Below are 26,220 nucleotides of genomic sequence, written 5' to 3' on the forward strand. Positions count from 1 at the left end.
GACCAGTCCATCACATTTCTGGGAATATCTGGTGCTCCCTCGCCCGATCTGGGAGGAGCAAGGTGGCTGGGTTGGACCTCAGGATGCTGTGGGAGGGTCCCAAGCTCCTTCATTGGCTTCTGCCTGCCACACGCCCATCTTCCCAGAAAGAACCACCAGCTTTGTGGGGCAGATCCTGTGGCTAGGAATCCCCCCTCCCCCGCCTTTAAGGGATGCTTAAAGGATGATTTGCCCTAATTGCCCTGGGAAAGAGGCAGTCCTAGTGTAGAGCCCAAAAGAAGCAGACCTGGGCTTGAATCCAGACTGTACCACTCTTGAACCCTGTGACTTCAGACTTCTTGCTCCATCTATAAAAAACTAAGAATTCTAACCTTACTTGGAATTTTAAAGAAAATCCTATTAGGCAAAGTACACTGGCACATAGTAGGTGCTCAGCAAACATTCATGGAAGCCATGGAAGTCAGCTGCAGGTCAAGAAATGCCTTCTGCCTCAGGGGATCCCAGCACTCCCTGCCAGCTCTCCCAGGTCCCATGGGAAATGCCCATATGGCTCAGAGCTGGGAGGGCAGCAGCAAATTCGGGGAGACTCCCAGGGAAGTGGAAGCTGAAGCAAGTTTCGGAAAGGGCCCCAAGACCCACAGGCAGGGGGAGGGATGCACAAGGAGCCAGAGTGGGGGTCCCCTGTCCAGCCTGGCCTCGAAGCCCATGCAGGCCTTGGGGATGGACTCTGGTGGGCTCTGAAGGAAGAGAGAGACAGCCTCTGGCTGGGCAGGCAGAGACCTCACTCCCTCAGTCAAGGCCCAGTACCCCACCCTCAACCATTCGAGCGCTCTGCCACCCCCACTCAAGTCTTCAACCACTGCAGCCACCACAGGAAATATTTTTGCATGATACCATGCTGAAGGGTGTGCAGCCCCACCCAGCCGTGCCCACTGCTACAGGAGAGGAGGGGCAGGCCAGGGCTGGTCTGGCGGGGTCCGGCACTCACTCACCCTCCCAGCAGTACCCACGCTGGTACCACTTGGCCAGGCTGTAGCCCAGGATGGACACAAGCAGCAGCGAGAGTCCCACGCCGAGGATCAGGCCCAGGGTGCTAATGGAGTCCTCACCTGCAGAAACATGGCCCCTTCTGTCGGCTGCCCAAGTCTCCTTCCTCCCTCCCCTCTGCCATCAACATGACGGCTCCCACTAAGATAGCAGCATCACATACCCAAGTTTTTAGTGTTAGCTTGTTTATCCAAAGTCCCAGTCCTTGACCACAGAGGTAGACTGGAGCTGGGAGGGCCTCCTGAAGCCACAGGCCTTCTGCTTATTGGAAAATGTGCTGCAGTTTGGAGGAAGAGCCTAGAAGGTCTCTCCTCAGCCTTGCTCAGTGGTCAAGGGCAGCCTGGAGGCCCCAAGAAGGGAGATCAGAAGATCCTTAGTATCCTCCCCACAAGCCCGGGGACTAAATGGCAGGGTGTTTACTTGTAAATTCTGTTGCCACTTATACATATCATTTCTTCCCTTTTTGTGGTATGAGCTCTTAGCTAAATTTATATTTTATTTGTAAAGCCAAACCAAGGTAGAAAGGGAAGGAGGAGGGGCGGTGGGGGATCGAGGAAGGGGGAGAGGGAAGGAAAGAAGGGAGGTGAGGGAAGGAGGGAGGCCGGGAGAGGCAAGAGGAGGGGAGGAGGAGAGGAGAGGGGAGGGGAGGGAGATTGGACCTCTCCAAGAAGATGAGATGGGCCTGAAGCTGAACCAGCAGCAGAGAGGGAAGCCAGCAGAAAGAGGCTGACAGTGGGGGCACCATGGAGAAACCCACCTGGCAGGCCAGTGAAGGAAGAAGAAAGCCAGCACCACTCCTGCTGGATGAGCACCAGGAGGGTGCAAGAATCAACTGATCCCCAGCTCTGTGGCCCAGGGTCCTGGGGCTCTGGGGTGCTGCCAGGGGGCCAGGAGGCATAGTGGTTAGCCTTCAGCACAGCAGATTTGCTTCCAAAGCCCAGGCTCATCATTTGCAAAATGTGGGACCTGAGCAACTCCCTTTCCCTCACTAGACTTCAATTTGCTTTTATGGAAAATAAGCATGGTAATAAATACACGCAGACTTGCTATGCTGATTAATGGCAGTGCATTGCAGAGACTAAGTGTAGTACATACACTAAGTGTATACAATGTGAACTACAACAGTGTTGCTGTTGTCATTATCAGTATCAGTGTCCTTTTAAAATATTTCACAATCTCCCCTGCCCAAGCCTTTCCCTCCCCCATGCCCCTTGGCCCTTCTTCCCATGAAAGCATCCCAGCAAAGCATGTGAGTGCCAAATGCACAAAGAAAGGGTCTGTCTTCCTACTTTTTGATTTCAAAAGCCCAGACCCTTAGCAAAATAGAAAGTATTCACAACTTAGACAAGAGATGAGCCAAAGCAAGACGGCCTTCCTCGTCTTACTAGGAAAAAGATCTCCAACCTGGGGGAGGAGAGGGAAAACAAGAGATTAAGAGAGAAGTAGGAAAAAAGCATTGAAAACATTGAAAAAATGCCAGTGGGTCCCAGAGAGGAAGACCTCATTCTCTGATCCAATGTTGAGCCCTGAGGAGGCAACAGAACTTCCAGGCAGAGCTGTGGGACCAGAAAGCTGGACTGAGCACCAGAAAGATAAGAGCACAGGAAGGATGGCTGCAGGGAGCACTGTGGCAGATGGAGCCTCAGACTGCCTTGGAGAGCTGCTGTGCCCTCTCATGGCATGCAAGCAACCAAATGATATCTAGCCCCAGGAGAAGCAGGGAAGTCACAGAGAGACCCTCTCAACCACAGAGAGTCACACAGCTGGGATCTCGGGACATCTCTGCAGCCCTCTTCCTGGCTGAGGCTCAAAGCCCTCTCCAGATGATGGCCATTGTCATGGGTATCCACATAAGCACATGACATCAAGGACTATGCACCCTTCCCGACTCCTTACATCCCCAAGAGATGGGGGGTGCAGGGATCCCCAAAGTCACTAATGGCATCTTCTCTGTGCCAGGCACTTTTTCTAGACCCTTACCTTATAGCAATAAACAAAATTAAAAAATCCCTGTTCTCGTAGAAATTACATACCAGTGGAGGGAGACAGACAACAAAGAAATAAACTGTATAGCATCCTGGAAGGGGATTCATGGTAGTGAGAAAGAAAGAAAGCAGAGGAAGAGATGAAAAGCTCTGTGGGGACAGGAGTACAGTTTTAAATAAAGCAGTCAGGGACGGGCTCGAGAAGAAGGTGACAGTTGAGGAGAAGGCCCCACAGGAGCTGAAGATATGCCATGCAGGCGGCTACAGCAGAAACACGCTGGGCAGAGGTTCCAGGAGCATTGAGGAGCCCTGTGTGAAGTTGGGGGGGGGGGGGGATGAGGGACAGCAGCAGGCGACGGGTAACAGGAACCAGCTATGATATTGTATAGTGAGTAGAAGGCAGTACGGCAGTTTGGGTTTTCCTCTAACCAAGAAGGGGTCGCGAGAGATTCGGAGCAGAGGAATGACATGATGCCATGTATTAAGAGGACAGTCCACTGGCTATTATGTTAAGAACAGGCAATGGGGAGGGGGATGATGATGATGAAGGGAAACCAGTCAGAGGACCACGGTGAAGCTCCATGCTAGAGACGCTCACTGAGGAAAGCATCGCAAGAAACAGAGAGGTTGAAATCCAAGAGACCATCTGTGTGGGTCACAGAAAGTGTAACAAGAACCCAAGAGCTCAAGTCTTCCCCAGTGATGATGGGGGGTGACTCGCGAGTGGTGGACAGATGACTCAACAAGGCACGGGAGAAGTATCTGCAGTGCTGGTGGAAGCTGAGGTTTTGAAGGGTTTCATTAAAGAAAGTACCAGAAGGAAAGCACCAGCAGGGAAATCACAGGTCTTCTGGAGATCCAGCTGATGAGGGAAGGAGGTACACCAGCTGTGCTGGCTACCATTTTGTCCTCACCCACAAAATAGTGCCTTCTGGCTGAGGTGGATTTCAGACACACAAATTACTCTATTTCACACCTCTTTATCTTCCTAGGCCACTCTTTAACTAATATCCTTTTTTTTTTTAAAGATTTTACTTAGTCCCTTGAGAGAATGTGAGAAAACAAGCGGGGGAGGGGCAGAGGGAGAAGCAGACTCCCTGCTGAGCAGAGAGCTTGATGGGGGTTCCATCCCAGGACCCTGAGATAATGACCTGAGCCGAAGACAGATGCTTAACTGACTGAGCTACCCAGGCACCCCAAGGTTTTATTTATTTGAGAAAAAGAGAGAGAGAGACCAAGAGCAGGGGGAGGGACAGAGGAAGAGGAAGAGCATCTCAAGCAGACTCCGTGCTGACTGAGGAGCCCAACATGGGGCTCCATCCCACAACCCCAAGATCATGACCTCAGCGGAAACTAAGAGTCAGATGCTTAACCACCCAACCGAGCCAACGAGGTGCCCCATCTTTACCTAATATTCTTTACTTAATCTTTACTTAATTCTCCCTTTTGTATACCTTTGCATTTCTTATACTTCACACACACAAGAAGTACACAGATTAACATGATAAATATCCATGTGCCTACCATTAAGCTTCAAAGAATTCAAAAATTCCAGTATTACTGCTTATTAACTTCAGAATAGCCTTCTCCTACCTCTCCAAGTAACTGCCCTCTCAAATTTGATGTTTTTTATACCATATATTTTTAAAATTTATATATATATAATATATATTTTATATATATTTAATATATAAATAATATATATTTAATATATATTTATATATTTTTATACCATATATATATATAACATACCTATATATATAGGTATGTTTTTTATACTATTTCCTTTCTCCTTATTATATGTGTGTGTGTGTATATATATATATATAATTGTTTTCCTTATTTTTAAACTTTATAAAAAGGATGGTGGGATTACTTCCATTCCAGGCCATGGCAGAATAACAGACCAGATTTACTCTCCCCACCCCCTAGTTAAACACTAGAAAACCAGACAAAATAGGTTTTCTATTTTGTCTGCAAAGGTACAAAGGTGCAGACCTAAAAAGGTCTGCAAGGTGATGATTCCTGAGAGGCAGAAATGAAACACAGGGCATTCTGTGACTGCCCAGCTTACTGCCTGGGGTGGGTTTCCAACCCCCAAGTACAGGGAGGTGGGACCCAAAGAGAAGCCAGCAGTCCAGGTTGAGGAGAAAGAGTCTGGCACCCAGGAGACCAACACAGCTCAAATTTATGAGACGAGAACACCAGAGGGGAAGGGTGCATAGACTGATTTCCAAAATTCTGCAAAACAGTCCCCTGATGTCCCTGGTTGTGGTCTGTCCTTTAACTTTGCTTATGGCATCTTTTTTGAGCAGAATTTAAATGTGTACTTAGTTAAATCCATCCATCCATTTAAAAACTCTTATTTAATAAATCCATCTTGGGGCACCTGGCTAGCTCAGTCGGTTAAGTGTCCAACTCTTGATTTCGGCTCAGGTTATGATCTCAGGGTCGTGAGATCCGGTCCTACATCGGGCTCTGTGCTGGGCATGGAGCCTGCTTGGCTTTCTCCCTCTCCTTGTGGCCCTGCCCTACCCCCCACTTGCTCACTCTCTAAAATAAAATAAAATAAAAATAAAATCTCTAAAAAAAAAATAATAATTCATCCCTACTTCAAGATATACACCTTAGTTTTCTTCTAAAAGTTTTAAAGTTCTGTTTTTCACAGTTAGAACACTCATCTACCTAGAATTCATTTTTTGTATGTGTTCTAAGGTAAGGATCTAATTTTTATATGGAAAGTTATTTTTCCATACTTTGCCCTGTGATTTTCATTGTTGTCACTTTCGTGTAACAAGTTTTCCTTATATGTTTGTTTCTTTTCCTGGGCTCTCTATTGTCTTCTATTGGGCTGAACATTTATCACTTTAACACTCCTACATGATCTTAATTACTATAGTTTCATAATAAAAATTGAATCTTGATCACTGGCAAAATAAATACTGCTCCTAATTCCCCCTCAAAAACATGTAAATTATTATGGATACTTTGCCCTTCCCTGTGAATTTTAGAATCAGCTTTTCAAGATTACTGCAAACCTCTATTAGAGCCTTGATTGGAATTGCCATGGGTTTATAGGTTCTTTTGGGTAAAAATGATGCGGAGTCTTCAAATTTATAAATATGGCATATATTTTCATTTATCTGTGTCATCTTTTATTATTTTTGTAAGATTTTATTTATTGGTCAGGAAAGAGAGAGTGAGCAAGTACAAACAGGGGAAGTTGCAGGCAGAGGGAGAAGCAGGCTCCCTGCTGAGCAGAGAGCCCAATGTAGATCTTGATCCCAGGACCCTGGGATCATGACCTGAGCTGAAGGCAGGCACTTAACCAACTGAGCCACTCAGGCATCCCTGTATCATCTTTAATAAGCTATCATATGTTTTTGCGATTTCCCCTTTAAGGGTTTTCCATACCTTCTTGCTAGATTTATTCTTAGGATCCAAATCACAGCTCCAAAAATGAAAACCACAACATCCAAGAAAAAAATATATTGGGATGGGATTAACAGCAGATTAAATGTTACAGAACAATCAAAGCTGTGCACCTGAAGACAGAGCAACACCAACTTACTCAAAATGAAATACAGAGAGGAAAACAAAACAAAACAAAATGAATGGAAAGAACACCAGTGAAGTGTGGGAAAACTCCCAAGCAAATTAGTACATGTGTAACTGGAGTCCTTGAAAGAGAAAAGGACAAGAAATATTTGAAGAAATATTTGGCCAAACATTTTTTAAACTTAAAGAATCCATCAATTATCTACTCAAATAATACCTTTCCTTCTCAGTGAGGAATTCTGGCACCCATGGTTGATAGCAAACCTATTTTCCTTTTCATTACATCAAAAAACCCTGGGCCAGCTATAGGAAGATGACAATTACATTTCCTTTCTACCAAACCTCTGTAAGAATCACTATTTTCAATGACAGTGTATGTATAAGGTGGAAAGTATGCCAGACAAGGGCTACTTGTAAGACCTTGGACAGAAGGTGAGTCTCTGTGTTGGTTATAAAGGCAAAACCAAAGATTTAGAACCAGACAAAGCAGATCAATATGTTGGGGTATATTTTCTCGGTAGAAATAAAGAAGCTTGACCCTTCTTCTCTCCTGTGAGATGCTTGTGCTGAGGTGGAGTGATCTTCAAGCACAGCCAGAGACTTCCTCAGAAATCATTTAGGATACCTCTACTATAGGAATGATTCAAGATGAACAGGGAAAACCCTATGATCTTACACAGGGAAGTAGTATTTCTTTGAACTCTGATACATTGTGCTGAAATGCAGGTTTCATGTAAGTCTCAGTAACTCTGACATTATGATAAACTAATAAACTGAATAAGGGTCAATAAAACAATGTTATTCCCAAAGATGGTGCTATAGGTGAGAATTCTCTCTGGTTTTTCCAAATAGGCTGTCAGATATGCAAGTCCCAGAAAAAAAAATCTACCATCACTTTTTTGTTTTTCCTTTTTTGGGCTGCAATATTATTGCCATTCTATATTTTAAGGAAACTATAAATAAGAGCTCATAGAAGCTAAGTAATTGCCCAGTCTGAGGGGCCCTATGCACCCAATTATTTCTGGCTCCAAAGTCCATAACCCTTTCATTATACTTTATTGCTTAAAATTACTTGTTCTGCAAGGCTATTAGACAGAAATTTTTAAAATTTTAGATGACATTTCCAAAACTATGATAACACTTTTCTGAATAGTTTACATGAAGCTTCTTTATGTCAGTAGTTAGGGAACAGTATTAACTCATCACTGAAGCTATCCCTAATTCAATACATTCACTACCACCAACTTAGAAAAGGGCTCACCCTTTCATTACCTACAGCAGGGAGGCGTATAACCACAGGACCCAGAAACAGCTTCAGATCACTAGGATGTTTGTTTAAAATGATGCTATTTAATATCAGAGTCCTGAGGCACCTGGGTAGCTCAGTCTGTTTAACATCTGACTCTTGATTTTGGCTCAGGTCATGATCTCAGAGTCTTGAGATTCAGCCCTGCATAGGGCTCCATGCTCAGTGTGGAGTCTGCTCAAGGATTCTCTCTCCCTCTACCACCCTGCCCTGCTCACACTTTTTCTCTCTCAAATAAATAAATAAATCTTAAAAAAAAATTCTGAGTCCTATTTTGTATTACTCATGACTTATTGGATTGAGGGGAGCATTTCTCTCAGCCCCCCACTATTATCATTAAGATGCAGATTTGTGTCCAGCTCAGTTGCCATATGGCTAATAAGGAGTCACTATCACTGTGATCTTTTATTAGTCCAGATCCCATAAAGGACCATGGGGCTCTAGGGGGAAGTGAAGCATTCAAGACTACCCTTTACATCTCCTTTCCCAGCCTGCTTTACTACTCTTCTCAGTGATGCTGATCGGCCCCAGTTCACCAGTGGGCCAAGTCAGTGAATGTCAGAAGGTCACAGTCATAACTGTTCTACTCCACTTCTTCCTTCCATGTGTCTGAACAGCAAGCAAGCAGTCTACCATCATAAACCCCACACTTATGCTCCTTATGACAGCTCCCTGTCCGTGCAAGCCAGAGCATGGTTAAGATTCAGGATTTAGATTTGGGTAAGGAGGACAGAAAAAAAAATGCCCAAGCATCTTCAGCCATGGTCATTATTCTAGCCAAGTTTTCAAGATAGATGTGTGGGGACTGGAGACACAAAACCTCTGATATAATGTTACTTTATTTACTTTAACATTTGTTTCCTGTTTCTTTATATACATCTCTCCCAGAGATTTTGTGTAATCAATGGTAGGACTTCTGTATTCCTAGATATGGCCAAAAAATCATCAACTCCTTTAAAACCCCTTTGAAAAAGACTGTGCCAACTGGCTTCACCAATAAGCCAATGTTTGTCCTTATAGAAAGTACTGATCTAGGAAACTCAGGTTTTTAGTAAAGAAGGAAACTGGCATAAAGTATATTTGGAAAGATGAAGAAGAAAGAGGAAAAAGTGGAAGAGGAAAAGAAGAATCTGAGAACAAAGGAGAGTTAATGGTAGTTAGGAGATGGGGAAGGAAGGGAAGAATTGAGAGAAGAAATTTGTGAGTATGTGTTTGAGGTGACATCATATTTTCCCTTTCTGAAATTAGGATGCAGGACAATATAGTCAGTTATCATTATGTCAAACAAATAGCATGTCTGGACATAGCCACCCAAATAAATGGCATAGCAACCACACATGCAAAGTTGTATAAGTATATAGATAAAACCAAATGCAAAGAAGGACCAAGACCCCAACCTAGTACAGAACATTACTCAAAAAATAGGAGTAAACACCTCAAAATCATTTGACTCTTTAGAAGCGCTTATTAAAACCATGCATTAAAATGAAGATTACAGGGAAACAAAGATTAAAAAAATAAATCAAGGACCACATATTATGATGAAGATATTATATTCAATATAAACAGCAAGAAATAGAACAGATACATTAAAAAGGAAATTATTGACGTAGAGACAAAGCTTAAGAAAAGCATAGAGGATGGGGAAGAAAAACTCAGAAAGCAATTAGAGAAAAAGCTAATAGTTATGGAAGACAAAGATTATACAACTGAAGGAAAACTGGTAACTCTGAGGTTGAAAACCCAATAAATCAAACAGAAAATATTCTCAAAAAATATTTTCCCAAATCATAGGACACAAAAATTCCCAAAACTAGGACACAAGATGGGTTACGTGGGTGGCACAGTCAGTTAAGTATCTAACTCTTGGTTTTGGCTCAGGTCATCATCTCAGTGATGTTGGAGCATTGCTGTTCTCAAGCCCTAGTGAGGACAGAGCTACAAACATACACCTCTCCATGTATTTCTATATCTTTTTGTATGTGGAATATCTGAATGCACAACAATAACTCCAATATAACACCAGAAGGTTTATTCCATCATCCAAGAGTGAGAAATCTGGCTTCTGTTAATTGACTAATCCTCTCTATGTATTCACTTCCTATCTCTGCTGCCCACTCCCTGCCCTCCATGCTCTCATCATCCTGCTTGGGATCTGACACCTCCTACTGGGCTGCCCTGTCATGGCTTTTCAACTCACCCTGTGTGGGCTCTGACCCTGTGCCAGGCCACTCTTCCAGGGCATATCTTCTGCACTCTGCATGGGTCTGACTCCCCTTGCTGGGCCATCCCCTTCAAGCCCACCATGGATGCCTTCCTCATCCCACTCAGGTCCTGATTCCATGAGGCAGATCACTCCTTCAGGAATACCCTCCTTACCTGGCTTGGGCTCCCTTATCAATGAACACATCTACCACCAAAATCTTGGCTTCTAATTACCATTTTCTACTCTAGGAAACTAGGATTCCTTGGATAAAAGACTGATTCCAGGATTGGCAGGAAAAGCACCAGATGAACATGTAAATCTTGTCCCCTGCTCCCACCTCAAAAGAGAAGGGTCTAAAGAATAACAGGGGCATGTCAAAAGAACATATAGGGGCAACTGGCTAGTTCAGTTGCTGGAGTGTGAGACTCTTGACCTCAGGGTCGCGAGTACAAACCCATGACAAAAGATATATAAACCAGTTTCTGTTGGAGCCAATTCCATGTTAAAACCTGTTAAACTCCTAGGGCCTCCCTGGGCCTACTTAGCCAGAGTGACTCCATGTTGCCTAGGTAGCCATTTTGTTGTTTAATAAACGCCTCAGCAGTTACTGGTATCGGTTCTGGGTAACCATTGCTAAAATGCACACCTAAATAAGGCCAGACAAGTAGGAGACATCCAATCAGCCAAAGTCACATACGTAGAGGTCTGTGGTTGTGCCCTATAAAAACCAGCCTGTAAGACCAAGGGGAGTCACTCTCTTCAGAGGCGGCCCTGGCTGGTCAGTCTGACTTCTAATGCTTGGCATAGAATAAAGCTTTGCATAACTTTCACTTTGTCTCAATCTCGTCCCTTAGATAACGGACCCCATCTTTTCTATTGGCCGAATCAGGATAGTTTGAGCATCAAGATAAATTATAGTGCTAACAACCCACTGGATAGCAAAGAAACCTAAATCCATACAGATATTAGTTAACTAACTAATGAAAAGTTAAGTGCATAATGAGATATTTACATGGTTTCAAATCCCTTCTCACAAAAATTTATTTTGAGAAAGAGAACTAACTTGACAAAGGGGAACCCCGGCAAACACACTAATCAAGTGATAAAGTGGACATCAGGAGCAATGACCCACACACAAAAGATGTGCCTCCCGACAGGATGCCAGGGAGAAGAACGCGGCTTCATTCCGAGACATTCCTGCCAAAGATACAGAACTTGAACCAAATCACGGGGAGACATCATGCAAACCCAAATGGAGGGCATTTTACAAAGAGCTGGCCTTCAATCTTCAAAAGGGTAAAGGTTACAAAAATCAAGGGAAGACTGAGGACATGTTCCAGACCAAAGCCGATTAAAGAGACATGATAACTAACTACAACCTGTGATTCTGAACAGGGTCTTTCTCCTATAAAAGCCAGTGCTGAACAACTGACAGGACCTGAACAATCTGAAGGAGTGACGTACTGATACTAATTTTCTGATTTCGACCACTGTATCCTAGTATGTAGGGAAGTATCTCTGCAAGGAAACACACTCTGTTGAGTTGTGATGGGGGCATCAGGCTAATAACTTATTCTCAAATCATTCGGGGAAAAAAATTCTGATTTACTTTTTTTTATATATAGTTTCAACTTTTCTATAAACTTGTAATCATTGCAAAATAAAATTTAGTAATTTTTAAAATGCAGCTTGTCTCTGTTTAATGGTTTATAAAATCTCCAGAGCATTTTATAAATGAAAAATGCAAAGTTTAAAGGAATATGGTATGTATGGTATATATATTTACATATTTTATGCACATATTTGTATAAATGTATTTATATATTTTATGTATATTTTCCAAAAGAGTATATTGTTACATGCATACACTTTGTACAAATACTTACACAAACACATTTATGTATCTTATGTCTATTTTTCAGAAGATTATACATTTTGCTACACATGTATATATAATTTTTCTGGACAGATACAGAAGAGAAATAACACAGTGATCTGCCAGAGCCAGATCTGGGTGGTGGTGGGAAGGTGATTTTATTTTTTATTTAATATCTTCCCTCATGGTTTCAATTTTATTGTCAGGTACATATGTTAGTCTAATTAAAAAAAAAAAACAAGAATTTTATGAAAAGTAAGATTCTGTACCATTTTTGTCTTTCTTATTTTTGTGCATTCAAATAAATGAGTATGTTAAGCATTTGCATCTGTATACATTTAAAAATGTCTATAATCAGGGTAAGAGTTTAACAAGGGTGAGATATCTTCAATTAAGTCAAGTTCTGAACAATTTTGGTAGCAGGGAGACTTTATCTGATGTTTTATTTAATTTTGGCTTTCTAATTTAAATATCTGATGAATTTCTCTTGGTGACCAATTAGCAAGGATTCTGGAACGCGCCAGGCTTCAAGGTAGTAGTAATACCAGGACCATGTTGCTGAGAAAAGCAGCCCCTCACTTATTAATGTAGATGTGTGTTTCTACTACTTTGCTCATCAAAACTTCATCCTGTAGATATGTCTTCAAATCTACCCTCTTGTCTGGTTCTAAGACCTCTGACACGCATTTTACAAACTTAAAGGTTTTAGACATAATAAGTTTAAATAGGGTTTAGATTTTATAAACCCCTGAGTGTTCTCTTCCATATTTGTTTATGTGCTGCCTTATTAGTAGAGTCAAGGGGATTTTCCTATTGTTTTTGTTGTATTTGGCTTCCTGATAATGTCCTTGTAAAATCAAGAAAGTCTATAGCAAGAGAATCTACTCAAACACAGAATGCTTAGAACAGATTTTGGTTTTCAATGATCTCTCGATAAAAGATGAAAGGGAAGCCTCCCTCTCTCAAGGCAACTATAGGTATAGAAGAAGTTTCAAGAAGCACTTCAAATGAAAGTTTACATGAGGTTTCAGAAGACTGTCAGACAGCAAGAAACCACTTACAGAATTCTAGAATCCCTGGGCAATACAAAACAGAGTTTAAGAATTTGAGCACTGGTGCCAAACAGCCATGAATTTGAATCTCTACTTAAAATGTGTCTTTGAGCAAGACACCTAACCTCTCCCAAACTCAGCTATTTATCTATCCAGTGGTCTCCCAAACTCAGCTATTTATCTATCCAATGGAAATAAAAGTACCTACTGCTTCAAACTAATAGATTCTTTGAAATAATGTCTTTCTAGCATAGCATTTAATAAGTATTAAAAGTAGCAATATGGTTATTGTTGTTGTTGATTGCTTTTTAAAAAGAAGCCATCACAGTCTCAATCTGTGTTAGCAACCTCACAATTCCAAGGCTCGGGGACCACAGTGTCAAAGGTAGAAGGAAGAGGGAGATGACTACTTTCTATATGCAATTCTTCACAAGAATTGGAATATGTGTCTGTTAGGCTGCCAGTTGGTAAGACCAGGTTGTAATTATGAATATTAAGTGGTGAGGAGTTTTCTTCTGAACTTTTCCTCTGACTCCCTATCAGCTCTAAGTAGAGCCCCAGGACCAAGCTCCTATCCTTGGCCGTCTATGCTCCACGCAGCATTCATTCCCACATTCCCATACACTCGACAGTATTTGTGGAGTTCCTGCTCCGTGCCAGGTCCTGCACTAGAACTGGGCATAAAGTGGTCAAGGCAGACAGGATCCCCGCTCTCATGAGTTCATGCTCTACAGGAAAGAGGTATGTTAAATAATCATCCTAGTAATCAGTTGATCAAAAACACATATTCTAGGAAGTACGGTGTGTCAGAGTGCCTGTAGAACAGGGGAACATGAGCTATTCTGGGAGATTAGAGAAGCCTCCTCAGAGGAGATGACATTTAAGCAAGACCTGAATGAGAAGTGAAAAGCAGCATTTAAGGCAAACAACAACGTGTGCAAGGGACCTGAAACAGGACAGAGCATGGGACATGTAAGATAAGAACTGCAAAGACTAGTGTGAGAGCAGAGCATGTTCTGGTGTGGAACAGAGGAGAGAGAAGGAGCAGGAAGTGGGCACCAAGAGAAAGGGACACAGGAGGAAGAGGAAGATAAATGGGGTCTTATAGTACATGTTAAGGAGTCTGAACTTTATTCTAAGAGCAATGGGAAACCAATCACACATTTAACTGGTATAATGTGACCAAATGTGTTCTAAGAAAAGCTCTGACATGTGTGTAGAGTAACTTACCAGACAGCCAATAGAGAGGCAAGGAGACCACTTGGCAGGGAAGAGACAGTAACTTGAATTGGCGTAATTATCATCTCAGCTATGGAATACATGGAATCAGTAATGCAAACATCCAGCAGCTGAGCAGGTAGTTTTAGGGGAAGGGGAAGGGAAACTGTTAGGCAGCCTAACAGACACATATTCCAATTCTTGTGAAGAATTGCATATAGAAAGTATTAAGGCTTATATTCACTTAATTAGATAACTAGTTCAGGCCAAAACAGGATTTTACTGCCGTGGTCTGTAAGCTCTGTAACAGCGTCTTTAAGGCTGCTGAATAATCAAGGAGTCCAAGAGAGAAAATGCAGAGCGCCTGGGTGGCTCCGTCAGTTAAGCATCTGTCTCCAGTTCAGGTCATGATTCTGGGGTCCCACATCAGGCTCCTTTCTCAGCAGGGGGCCTGCTTCTCCCTCCGCTCCCCCTGCTTGTGCTCTCCCTCAAAAATCTCCCTTAAAATCATAAAAAAAAAAAGAGAGAGAGAGAGAGAGAGAAGAGAAAAAAAGGAAAAGAAAGAAAAAGAAAGGAGAGACAGGAAGAAAATGCTAGCATGAAAACATGAGAAGAGCCACTTATACTCCTCCAATGAAACTGGTGAAAAATGAAAACAACAACAACAAAGAAAACATTTAAAGCTCTGGAAATGGTTCTAAGGGCAAATATCAAATGAAGAAATATCTATGCAAGAAAATCTATGAAAATCTGGTAGGAAAGGCAAGAATATGTGCTATTTGAACCAAGACCACCGCCTCCCTCCCCCCACTCAGCCCAGCAGAGACTCCACTCCAGACTGCTGCATCCATGAACAACACAATGCTCCCTCTCCCATCACACCCAATTAGAGGGATTTCTTCCCAGGAGGAACAGGGCCTCAGCATTTCTCACCCTGCCCCTAGCTACTGTTGCTGAGGCTAAGTCCCAGGTGAGTGTAGCTGAGAAGTGGGGGCTTCCTCTTCCTGCCAGCTGCCTTTTATTGGATGGAGGAAACACCTTGGGCAAGGCATGCTAAGAATACTGAGGCCCTGCTTCCCCCTGCCTCAGCTTATGAGAGCGAGCTTCCACACCAGGAGAGGCAAATCAAGAGGACCTCAGGCTGCTGCTCCCCACCCACTGAGGGCTCAGGTCCTAGAGGAAAGGTGGCTCTCAAAGAGGGATCTGCCATTGTCCCCACCCCCAGCCTCATAGCCTGGCTCAGGTTTTTCCGGGGAAGTGGGGAGCAGGCCATGAAACAGATAGCTCATAATATCTTCCCACAGGAACTGGCTTCCTTTGCAACAGAACATAGAGAAGTCAAACCCAAGCTTTGCTCTCAGCACAGAGGAGGTTGTAGAGAAAAGCAAATTAAGGGAGATTCAGAAATTTAATGAAAACACAGCTTAACTGTAGCTAGTTTGTAGGAGAAAACCAGAGAATGAGACAGCTGGGAGAAAGCTTTGTGGGGCCAAAACACATGTCAAACAGAGACCTCAGAAACTATTCCTTCAAAGGAGCCAAAATTTGACTGGATTCATTTGTAGAGCAATTAATACCACACAGCTTGTTGAAAACAGCAGAGCAATCAACCAGCAATCAATGGAGTTTAACAGCTGGGTGTGGTGGAGAAAAGCAAGGAAAAGAGCACTACAAATACCATTGTCATCCCTGAGTAACTGTAGGCATATTCAAAGCTGCATCTCCCTCAGGAGCAAACAACATTAAAGGCTGAACACTAATGGGAAAAAGGAGACTTCACTAAAATAATCCAGCCAATCACTAAAAAATAAACAAGAAACAAAAGCAAGCCTGAGGTGGGGAGAACCAGCTGCCCAAAAAAGTGAATATATGACAACGCAAAGAAATCTAAAGTATAAAACATATTCCAGAAAGAAAAGCAGGTAACATGAATTACATGAATTGCTGCCCTAGGAGAACAACAAGATGTTGGATTTAAAAGAAAAAAACTTCAAAATACCCATTAAAATCCCTTTAGAGAACTAAAGGAAAGTGTGGTTAAATAAGTAAAGGAAGATATGATAACAAGGTCACATAATATAGAGAATATCAATAAGGCAGTAGAAATTATAAAAAGAGTCAACTGAAATTCTGGACTTGAGAAGTACAATAACTGAGATAAAAAAGTCATTACAAGGGCTCAACAGCAGATTTAAACCAGCAGAAGAAAGAATTAAAGAACTCAAATCACTAGATTGGTAGAGATAATACCAAAAAACAGAGAAAAAAAAATGAAGAAAAGTGAACTATGCCCAGAGAAATGGCAGACGCCAAAAAGTGCGCCAACCTATAATGGGAGGACCAGAATGAAATGAGTGAAAAAACAGAGAAAACATTGGTTTTTAAATAATGGCAGGAAACATCCCAAATGTATTGAAAAATAATATATATGTCCAGGAAACTCAATAAACCTCAATATGATAAACACAAAAAGATCTACAAACAAATATGTCATGGTCACTTACAAAGGACCCCCAATAAGATTAGCAGGTAGCTCCTCAGAAGAAGCAATGAAATCCAGAAACAGTGGAGTAACAAAATTCAAATTGTTCAAAGCAAAAAAAAAAAAAAAAAAAAATCAGCCAAGAATTCTATATTCAGCAAATCTACCTTTCAAAAATGAAGGCAAAATAAGGATTTTCCCAGAAAAACAAAAACTAGAACAATTTGTTGCTAGCAAACCCACCTTATAAGAACTACTAAAGGTTGTTCTTGGGGCTGCAAGAAATGATTTTAGATGATTATTTAATTCTACCAAACATTCAATAAAGAAATAATACCTATTCTCCTGAAGCTGTTTCAAAAAACAGAACCAGAAGGAAAATTTCCAGACTCTTTTTATGAAGCCAGCATTACCCTGATCCCCAAACCAGACAATGACCCCATTAAAAAGGAGAATTTCAGACCAATATCTCTGATGGATATGGATGCCAAGATTCTCAAAAAGATCTGAGCTAATAGGACCTAACAGTACATTAAAAAGCTTATCCACCATGACCAGGTGGGATTTATCCATGGGATGCTAGGGTGGTTCAACATTCGCAAATCAATCAATGTGATAGAACAAATCAATAAGAGAAGAGAAAAGAACCACATGGTCCTCTCAATTGATGCAGAAAAAGCATTTAACAAGATACAGCATCCGTTCCTGATTAAAACACTTCAAAGTACAGGGATATAGGGAACATTCCTCAACTTCAGAAAATCTATCTATGAAAAACCCACAGCGAATATTGTCCTCAAGGGGGAAAAGCTGATAGCCTTCCCTTTGAGATCAGGAACACGACAAGGATGCCCACTCTCACCACTCTTGTTCAACACAGATGATTTTTTAAATCCACACAAAAACAAAGGTAATTATGTACCAATAAAGAAAATTATTTAATTACTTTTAAAGTATAAATGCATATTTCTCTCCTTCATTCTTATAACTAATTAAAAAGCAATAGTATAAATAATATGTATATAATGTAATGTTGGACCTATAACATAGAAAAATATAATATTTGTCAAAATAACACAAAGGAGGTGGGTGGGAGCAAAGCTATGCTGAGCTAAGAATATGTCTGCAGTTAGTATACTAACATAATGCATTGTGGGTTTGTAACATAATAGATGTGATGTGTATAACAATAATACACAGAAGTGGGGAAAATGAACTAGAACTATGTAGAAATAATGTTTTTAAACATCACTGGAATTAAGCTAGTATAAATCTAAAGCTGATTCTAAAATGTATATGGTAAACTCTAGAGCAACCACTTTTTTAAAAAAATGGTGAAAAAACATTAAAGAATCTAAAATGCTACATTAGAAAAATATCCACTTGATGCAAAAGAAAGCAGTAAAGAACTAGATAAACAAAACAAAAATACATAAGCCATACAGAAAATAGAAAATACAATGGCAGATATAAATATAACAATATCAATAACAGCAATAAATATGAACGGATTAAATAATCAAATTAAAAGGCAAAAACCATCAGACTGGGTTAAAAAAACATGGTTCAACTATATGCTGTCTGCAGGAGCTACAGTTTGAATTTTAAAAAAAAGTAGTTGAATATAAAAGGACAAAAGTAGACACACCATGCAAATAGCAACTAAAAGAAAGGTGGAGTGATTTCACTTACATCAGATAAAATAGACTTTTTTAAAATGTTACTAGAAGAGCATCTGGGTGGCTCAGTTGCTTAAGTGTCCAACTCTTGATTTTGGCTCAGGTTGTGATTTCAGGGTTGGGAGATAGAGCCATGCATCAGGCTCACACTGAGTTTGGACCCTGCTTAAGTTTCTCTCTCTCTTTCTCTCCCTCTCCCTCCTCCTCCCCCTATCCTCTCCCTTCCCTTTCTTAAAAAGAAAAACATTTCTAGAGATAAGGAAGGACATTTCATGATGGTAAAAGGGTCAATCCATCAGGGAGGTATAATAATTATAACAAAGCACAAAGATATATAAAGTAAAAACTGACAAAAATGGAGAGACAGACAACTCAACAATAGTTGAAAATTTCAGTGTCTTACTTCCAAGATTGGATAGAACAATTAAACAAAAGATTAACAAGGAAACAGAGGACTTGAACAACATTATAAATCAACTCAACCTAAAAGACATCTCTAGTCAACAACAATAAAATATACATTCTTCTCAAGTGCACATTGAACATTCCCCAGGATAGACTATATATGTTATGCATAAAACAAACTTCAATGAATTTAAAAGGATAGAAATAACACAAAGTATTTTCTCTGACCACAGTGGAAGGAAATTAGAAAGCAACAGCAGGAAAAAAATTTAAGCAGCTCACAAATATGTGAAAATTAAACAACAAGCTCTTAAATATGACCTATAACAAATGAGACAAATAAGAAATCAAAAGAGAAATCAGAAAACAGTTTCAGATGCATGAAAATAAAGACAAAACATACCTACAGGGACACCTGGGTGGCTCAGTTGGTTAAGCAGCTGCCTTCGGCTCAGGTCATGATCCCAGCGTCCTGGGATCGAGTCCCACATCGGGCTCCTTGCTCGGCAGGGAGCCTGCTTCTCCCTCTGCCTCTGCCTGCCATTCTGTCTGCCTGTGCTCGCTCTCACTCTCTCTCTCTTACAAATAAATAAATAAAATCTTAAAAAAAAAAAAAACATACCTACATTTATGGGGTGCAGCTGAGTCAGTGATTACAGGGAATTTTGTAGTTGTAAATGCATACTTTAAGAAAGAAGAAAGATCTCAATAGCTTAGCCTTTCACTTTAAGACACTGGAAAAATGGACAAACCAAACCTACGGAAAAAAGAAGGAAGGAGATTAATGAAATAGAAAACAGAAAAACAGTAAAGATTACAAAGGAAACCAGAAGTTCATTTTCTGAAAAGTTTAACAAAACTGACAAACCTTTAACTAGATTACCCATGAAACAAAAAGAGAGAAAACTCGAATTACTAAAATCAGAAATGAACAAAGGGATAGAAATACTGACCTTACAGAAATAAAAAGGATTATAAAGGAGTCCTATGAACAACTATACACCAACAAATCAGATAATGTAGATGAAATGGACAAATTCTCAAAGATGAAAACTTCTAAAACTGGCTCAAAGAAAAATAGACTATCCAAATAGACATAACCAGCAAAGAGATTAAACCAGTAATCAAAAACCTACCCACAAAAGAAAGCCTAAGTTCAAATGTCTTCATTACTGAATTAAAACCAGTTCTTCACCAACTCTTCCAAAAAACAAAAAAGGAGGGAATACTCCCAATTCATTTTTTAAGACCTGTATTACCTTAATGCCAAAACAAGACAAAGATATCGTCAGAAAATTACAGACAAATATTTCTTATGGACTTGAACACAAAAATCCTCAACAAAAGACTAATAAATTGGATCCAGCAACATATAAAAAGGATTATACACCATATCCAAATGAGATTTATCCCAGAAATGCAAAGTTGGCTCAACATGTGAAAATCAATTAATATATCATATCAATAGAATTTTTAAAATTACAAGATTATACAGTAGATGCAGAAAAAGTATTTGAAAAATCCAACACCCTTTCATGATAAAAGCACTCAACAAACTACAAATAGAAGTCCAATGCGCTATCCATTGCACGACAGAGCCTCAACAAACTACAAATAGAAGTTATCAACTTGATAAAAAGCCTTTATAAGGAACCCACAGCAAGGTTCCAGGACCCCAGATCAATACATAAAACTCTGTTGTGTTTTTGCAACAAACAATCCAAAATGAAATTACAAAACAGCCATTCACAATAGCATCAAAAAGAATGACACACTTAGGGATAAACTTAATAAAAGTAGTGCAAAATTTATACTCTGAATTTCATAAATCATTACTGAAAAAAAGAAGAAGATCAAAATAGATGGGGAAACATCTCATGTTCTAGGATCAGAAGACTTAATTAACATTGTTAAGACAACAATATTTCCCAAACTGATCTGTAGATTCAACACAACCCTATCAGAATTCCAGATGACCTCTTTGTAGAAACTGACAAGTGAATTTTAATATTCACACAGGTTTGCAAGGGACCCAGAACAGCTAAAACAGTCCTGAAAAAGAAGAAAAAAAAATAGGTTCCATACTTCCCAATTTCAAAACTTACTACAAAGCAAAGGTGATCAAGACTGTGATCTTACACAAGGATAAACATATAAATCAATGGAATATAACTAAGGATACAGAAATAAATCCATGCAACTATAATCAACTGATTTTTTACAGCGAGGCCAAGACCATTTAATGGGAAAAACAATCTTTTCAACAAATTGTGCTGGGACAACTGGATAGCCATATGCAAAAGAACATGGTTGGACCCTTACCTCACACCATATACAAAAATTAACTCAAAATGGGTCAAAGACCTAACTGTAAGAGCAAAAACTATAAAACTTTTTGAACAAATTGAAGGGGTAAATAGGACCCTGGATTTGGTTAAAGATTCTTAGTTAAGACACCCAAAGAATGAACAATATAAGAAAAAAACTGGACTTCACCAAAATGTAAAATTTGGGGCTTCAAATGACATCATTGATAAACAGAGTCCCCTCAGGATGGGAGAAATTATTTACAAATCACGTATTTTTTAAGGGACTTATATCCAAAATAAAGAACACTTACAACTCAAATTCAAAAAGATAAACCAATTTAAAAATGAACAAAGAATCTGAATAAGTATTTCTATAATGAAGATATACGCATGGCCCAGGGAGCACATGAAAAGATGCTTTTGACATCATTAGTCATTAGGGAAATACAAATCAAAACCACAGTGAGACGGGCGCCTGGGTGGCTCGGTGGGTTAGGCCGCTGCCTTCAGCTCGGGTCATGATCTCAGGGTCCTGGGATCGAGTCCCGCATCGGGCTCTCTGCTCGGCAGGGAACCTGCTTCCTCCTCTCTCTCTCTCTGCCTGCCTCTCTGCCTACTTGTGATCTCTCTCTGTCAAATAAATAAATAAAATCTTTAAAAAAAAAAAAAAAACCACAGTGAGATACCACTTCCCATCCACTAGGAAAGCCAGACTTAGATAATTGTTGGGTATTTGTTGAGTTATGTGGAGAAATTCAAAATCTCGTACAATGCTGGTGGGAATAAAATGGTGCTGCCATTTTGGAAGATAATCTGTCAGTTCCTCAGAGTTACTGACCCAGCAATTCCAAGCTCCTGAGTATGCATCCAAAAAAAAATGAAAACATGCCCACAGAAAAATATGTATGTGAATGTTTATAGCAGCATTGTCTGCAATAGCTGAAAGACAGAAACAACCCAAATGTCCATCAACAAACAAAGGGGTAAGCAAAGGTGGTATATATCCATATGATGGAACACTATTTGGCCACAGAAAGAAATGAAGTTCTGATACATGCTATGACTTAGACAAACCTTGAAAACACTATGCTAAGTGAAAGAAGTCATTCACAGAAATCTGCATATTATATGATTCCATTCACACAAAAGTCTTGGAGAGGGAAATCTACAGAGCTAGAAAGCAGTTATAGGTTGCTTAGGGGTAGGAGGTAGGAGGGATGGGAAGGTAAGGGGATTTATAGATAAAGTGCATGGGATTAGGTGGGAGCTTTTTTGAGGTGGTATGTTCTAAAATTGTGATGATGGTTGCAGATATGTGTGAATACACTAAAAATTACTGAATTATATACTTCAAATGAGTGAATTATGTATTATGTGAATTACACCTAAATAAAGCTGTTTTTTTTTTTAATGACAGTCTATTTTTATCTCTAATTATCCCCACTTGCAGCTGGAAAGAAGAGGTCCCTAAATCCTTAAAGTCAAAGAAATGCACTGAAATGTATTTTCTATGATCCAAGTATTGTGCAGATATAATGCTTAAAATCCACTCAAAAAGCTGAGGTACCAAAATCCTTACAGTTAGGGTCCCATCTGCTCACATTCTGGAAAAGAAGTCTTAGTCACTGGCCAGTCTGCCAGGTTTGGGAAAACTCAGGTATTACCCTTCATGCAACACAATGTTTCCTAAACTATGGGGATGAGCTGACCTAAAACCAAGAGAGTTTCCAAATGGTCAGCCCGCCCACTTATACCATGACCTCCCTCTAGATGCCCCTCCAACTCCCATTTACCAGTTTATTTTGACAAATACAAAATAAAAAGTTTGAGGAGAAGTGGGTTGGGGGAAATCGGAAGGGGAGACAAAGCACGAGAGACTGTGGACTCTGAGAAACAAACTGAGGATTTTGGAGGGGAGGGAGGTTGGGGGTTGAGTAAGCCTGGTGGTAGATATTAAGGAGGGTATGTATTGCATGGAACACTGGGTATGGTGCATAAAATGAATTTTGGAACACTGAAAAATTAAATAAAATTAAAAAAAAAAAACAAAACAAAACAAAACCCAAAAAAGCAGTTGGACCCTCCTCACTTAGAGGGAACCTCTAACAAGTGGTTGGATCTCTCTAACTTTTAGCTCCATACTGCCAAGGGGCTTAAAAACAAACAATAAAATTAGCAAATACATCAAACAAAATCAGAGGGAAGTGTTAAAATTCAAAATTTCAGTGTAATCAACCTCAGTGGGAAGTGGTAGGTTTAAGTATTAGGATTAATATTGGTGAAGGCAGACATGGAGACAATAGGGCCCGAGGTCCAGCTATGGCAATAGAAAACCAGATATTTTGATCTCAAACTTCTGGTAAATCTGGTTCCCTTTGCTCCCCAATCCATCAAGTTTTATGGAGCCTAGTTTCTCCGCAGTTGGAACCCAGAGTCCCTTTTATTGTTCATTTCATCAAACAATGCAATAAAATGATGCAAAGTTCAGTTTTTTTTTCTCAAACTGTTTAAACCCATTCTGAATTGTGAGCCCTAAAATTAACAGTTGACCTGTGGACAAACACGGGTTTTGACTCCCCAGAAACTTAATAGCCTGTTTAATGGAAGCCTTGCTTATAACATAAACTGTCGATGTACACATATCTTGTATGTTCTATATATTCTGTACTGTATTCTGACAATAAAGTCAGCTAGGGAATAGAAAAGGTTATTAAGGAAAACACAGAAAGAGAAAATACAATTGCAGTACTGCGCTCCAAAATATCCCCATGCAGACAGTGCACCCTGTGATCCCTCAAGTTTCTCTCTTACTGCAACATTGTTTGGGCGGAACAGAGCCAGGGAGCCCCTTCTTCCAGCCTCCAATCATCCTTCAACCTCCTCTGTAGCAGTAAACTTCGGAGCCATCTTCACAACCACCCCCTTGCCTTGGGGACCAGCCAACACCAGCTTTTGAGCTTAGCCCCCACTGCCCATGAGCTAGGACTTCCCAGATTTGCCAGAATTATTCCACCAACGTGGAGGCCATAGCCAGCCACCTGGTCAGCCTGCACCTGCATGCCTCCAACCCTCCCTGTCCTGGCTTTCTATTTCCACCTCGATGCTGTGGCTCTGGACCTCAATGGCACTTCTTCCAAGAGTGGGCCGGGAACCAGCACCAAGGCACTGGGAGTCCTTGGGTGCAAAACCAAGACTGCAGCCGTGCCCTCCTTCAGGACAAGCAGAAAACTCCCAGGACTGACAGTCAAAAACTGAATTTCATGGAAGCCGCCTGCCCCTGAAAAAAACCTGAAGCTGACCCTTCTGGATCTGCCAGCCCCAGGCGGTCTGTGCACGACTCTGGGACCTGCTGGAGAACTGCGTCCTAGAGCAGCAGGTGAAGCTCATCAGGAAGATGGGGCGCACCTGCCTGAGCTCGGCGGGCTGGGCTGCTCAGCTTCACTTTCAGGGGCTCACCCTCCTGCGGACAGGCAGTCCCCACGGCTTTGAGGGGTCCCTCTGCACCCTCTTCTGTTGGGTCTTCTGCCTGAGCCTCTCCCTGCAGGCCCTCGGCAGTTTTTTAAACCTCATCCAAGCTAGAAAGCAAATGGTAACAGTATACCTCTTTGGAGGGGGGGTGGAATCTGAGTATAAGTGGACCCAGACAGTCCAAACCTGTGTTATTCAAGGGTCAACTGTACTTTATTTTACTTCAATTAACTTAGTTATATGCCAAATTAAAATATAGTCATTCCATTTTTAAAAGATCAATCCAAATTGCAAACAAAATGCCACACACACACACACACAGGAGAGCCCACACACATACAGAAAGGACACTGTAATTGGATGGGAGGGGGGTAGGAGTAAAGACAGAATCTCTAATTCTGCCTTTGCATTAATTGAACCCTATAACATTGCAATTTTTTAAGTCAAAACAGGTATCAGCAATTTCATACCATTTTAATTTTTTGCAATAGGAATGTTTGTGTAAAATAAACTATGGACTTTGTGTGATAATGACATATCACTCAGCTTTATCAGTTGTTAACGAATGTAGAATTCTCGTGGGAGTGCTGATGGGGGAGAAAATGCATGGTGGGGCAGGGGTTTATGAGCAATCTCTGTATCTTCCTCTCAATTTTGCTGTGTACCTAAAACTGTACTTAAAAATTAATTTTTTAGGGGCACCTGGGTGGCTCAGTTGTTAAGCCTCTGCCTTCGGCTCAGGTCATGGTCCCGGGGTCCTGGGATGGAGCCCTGCATCTGGCTCCCTGCTCAGTGGGGAGTCTGCTCCTCCCTCTCCCACTCCTCCTGCTTGTGTTCCCTCTCTCACTGTCTCTGTCAAATAAATAAATAAAACCTTAAAAATATATATTTTTTAAAAACTAGACACACTGATTTGCTCACTGCCTCTCAAATTCGAAACTTTATCCCATTCTTTCAATCCAGTGTCATGAATGAGTGGACAGCAGATGTCCCACCCATCTTCGTAAGTCTCGGCTACCAGAGTACTTGCTTTAGTGGTAGGACATCATGGAATAAGAGTTAGAGGCAGGCCATCTGCAGGCTGAAATATTGTTACTTTGAACAAGATCAAGTTTCAATCCTTGCCTATATCAAAGTGGAGATAAAAACAGGAATTTCACATGGTTATGGTGGTGACTGAGAGGTCTGTGCAAAAATAGTATTATACATACCACTTACTGAAACATAGCAGATATTCCGTAAGTTACTTTCCTTCACCGAAGGTGAAATCTTCTAGAACAGCATTAGAGTGCTGGAAGTTTTGTACTGATCCATCAGCAACCTTTGACCCACCCCAGGGCAGAAATCAGCAACGCACCAAGCCATGTGAGCCCACACAGTGATCGCCATCTGCCCACACTGTTCACAAGTCTGCCTCTGATCCCATTGTAAGAACAAGGGTAGGCAGCAATGGTCTCCACATAGATCGTGATCGCACATGACATAAAACAAGGCTGATTGTTGGGCCCCTTGCTCTTTAAGTGATACCACGTGATCTGATGCCACTTCTAGATTAGATGGAGAAAGCCCCTTTACACAGGAAGCTAAGCATTACCCCTGATGCTCAGCATAGGGTTTATGGAGTAGGAG

At 40.9% G+C, this 26,220-nt stretch overlaps 1 protein-coding gene across 2 annotated transcripts in view; it reads right to left on the reverse strand.

Annotated features, from left to right (window-relative positions):
- Positions 1–26,220, reverse strand: part of SMIM35 (small integral membrane protein 35) — a 72,067-nt gene that overhangs the window by 11,484 nt on the left and 34,363 nt on the right. For both annotated transcript variants that reach the window (XR_014298866.1, XM_082683675.1), the window contains exon 2: positions 993–1,109. Coding sequence is in view for 1 of the 2 variants with exons in the window: in XM_082683675.1 (XP_082539801.1) it covers positions 993–1,109 (117 nt within the window). In the remaining variant the exon portion in view is untranslated. The remainder of the gene's footprint in view (positions 1–992; positions 1,110–26,220) is intronic.

Source organism: Mustela nivalis, assembly GCF_964662115.1.
Source record: "Mustela nivalis genome assembly, chromosome: 9".
In the NCBI taxonomy this organism is placed as follows: Eukaryota; Metazoa; Chordata; class Mammalia; order Carnivora; family Mustelidae; genus Mustela; species Mustela nivalis.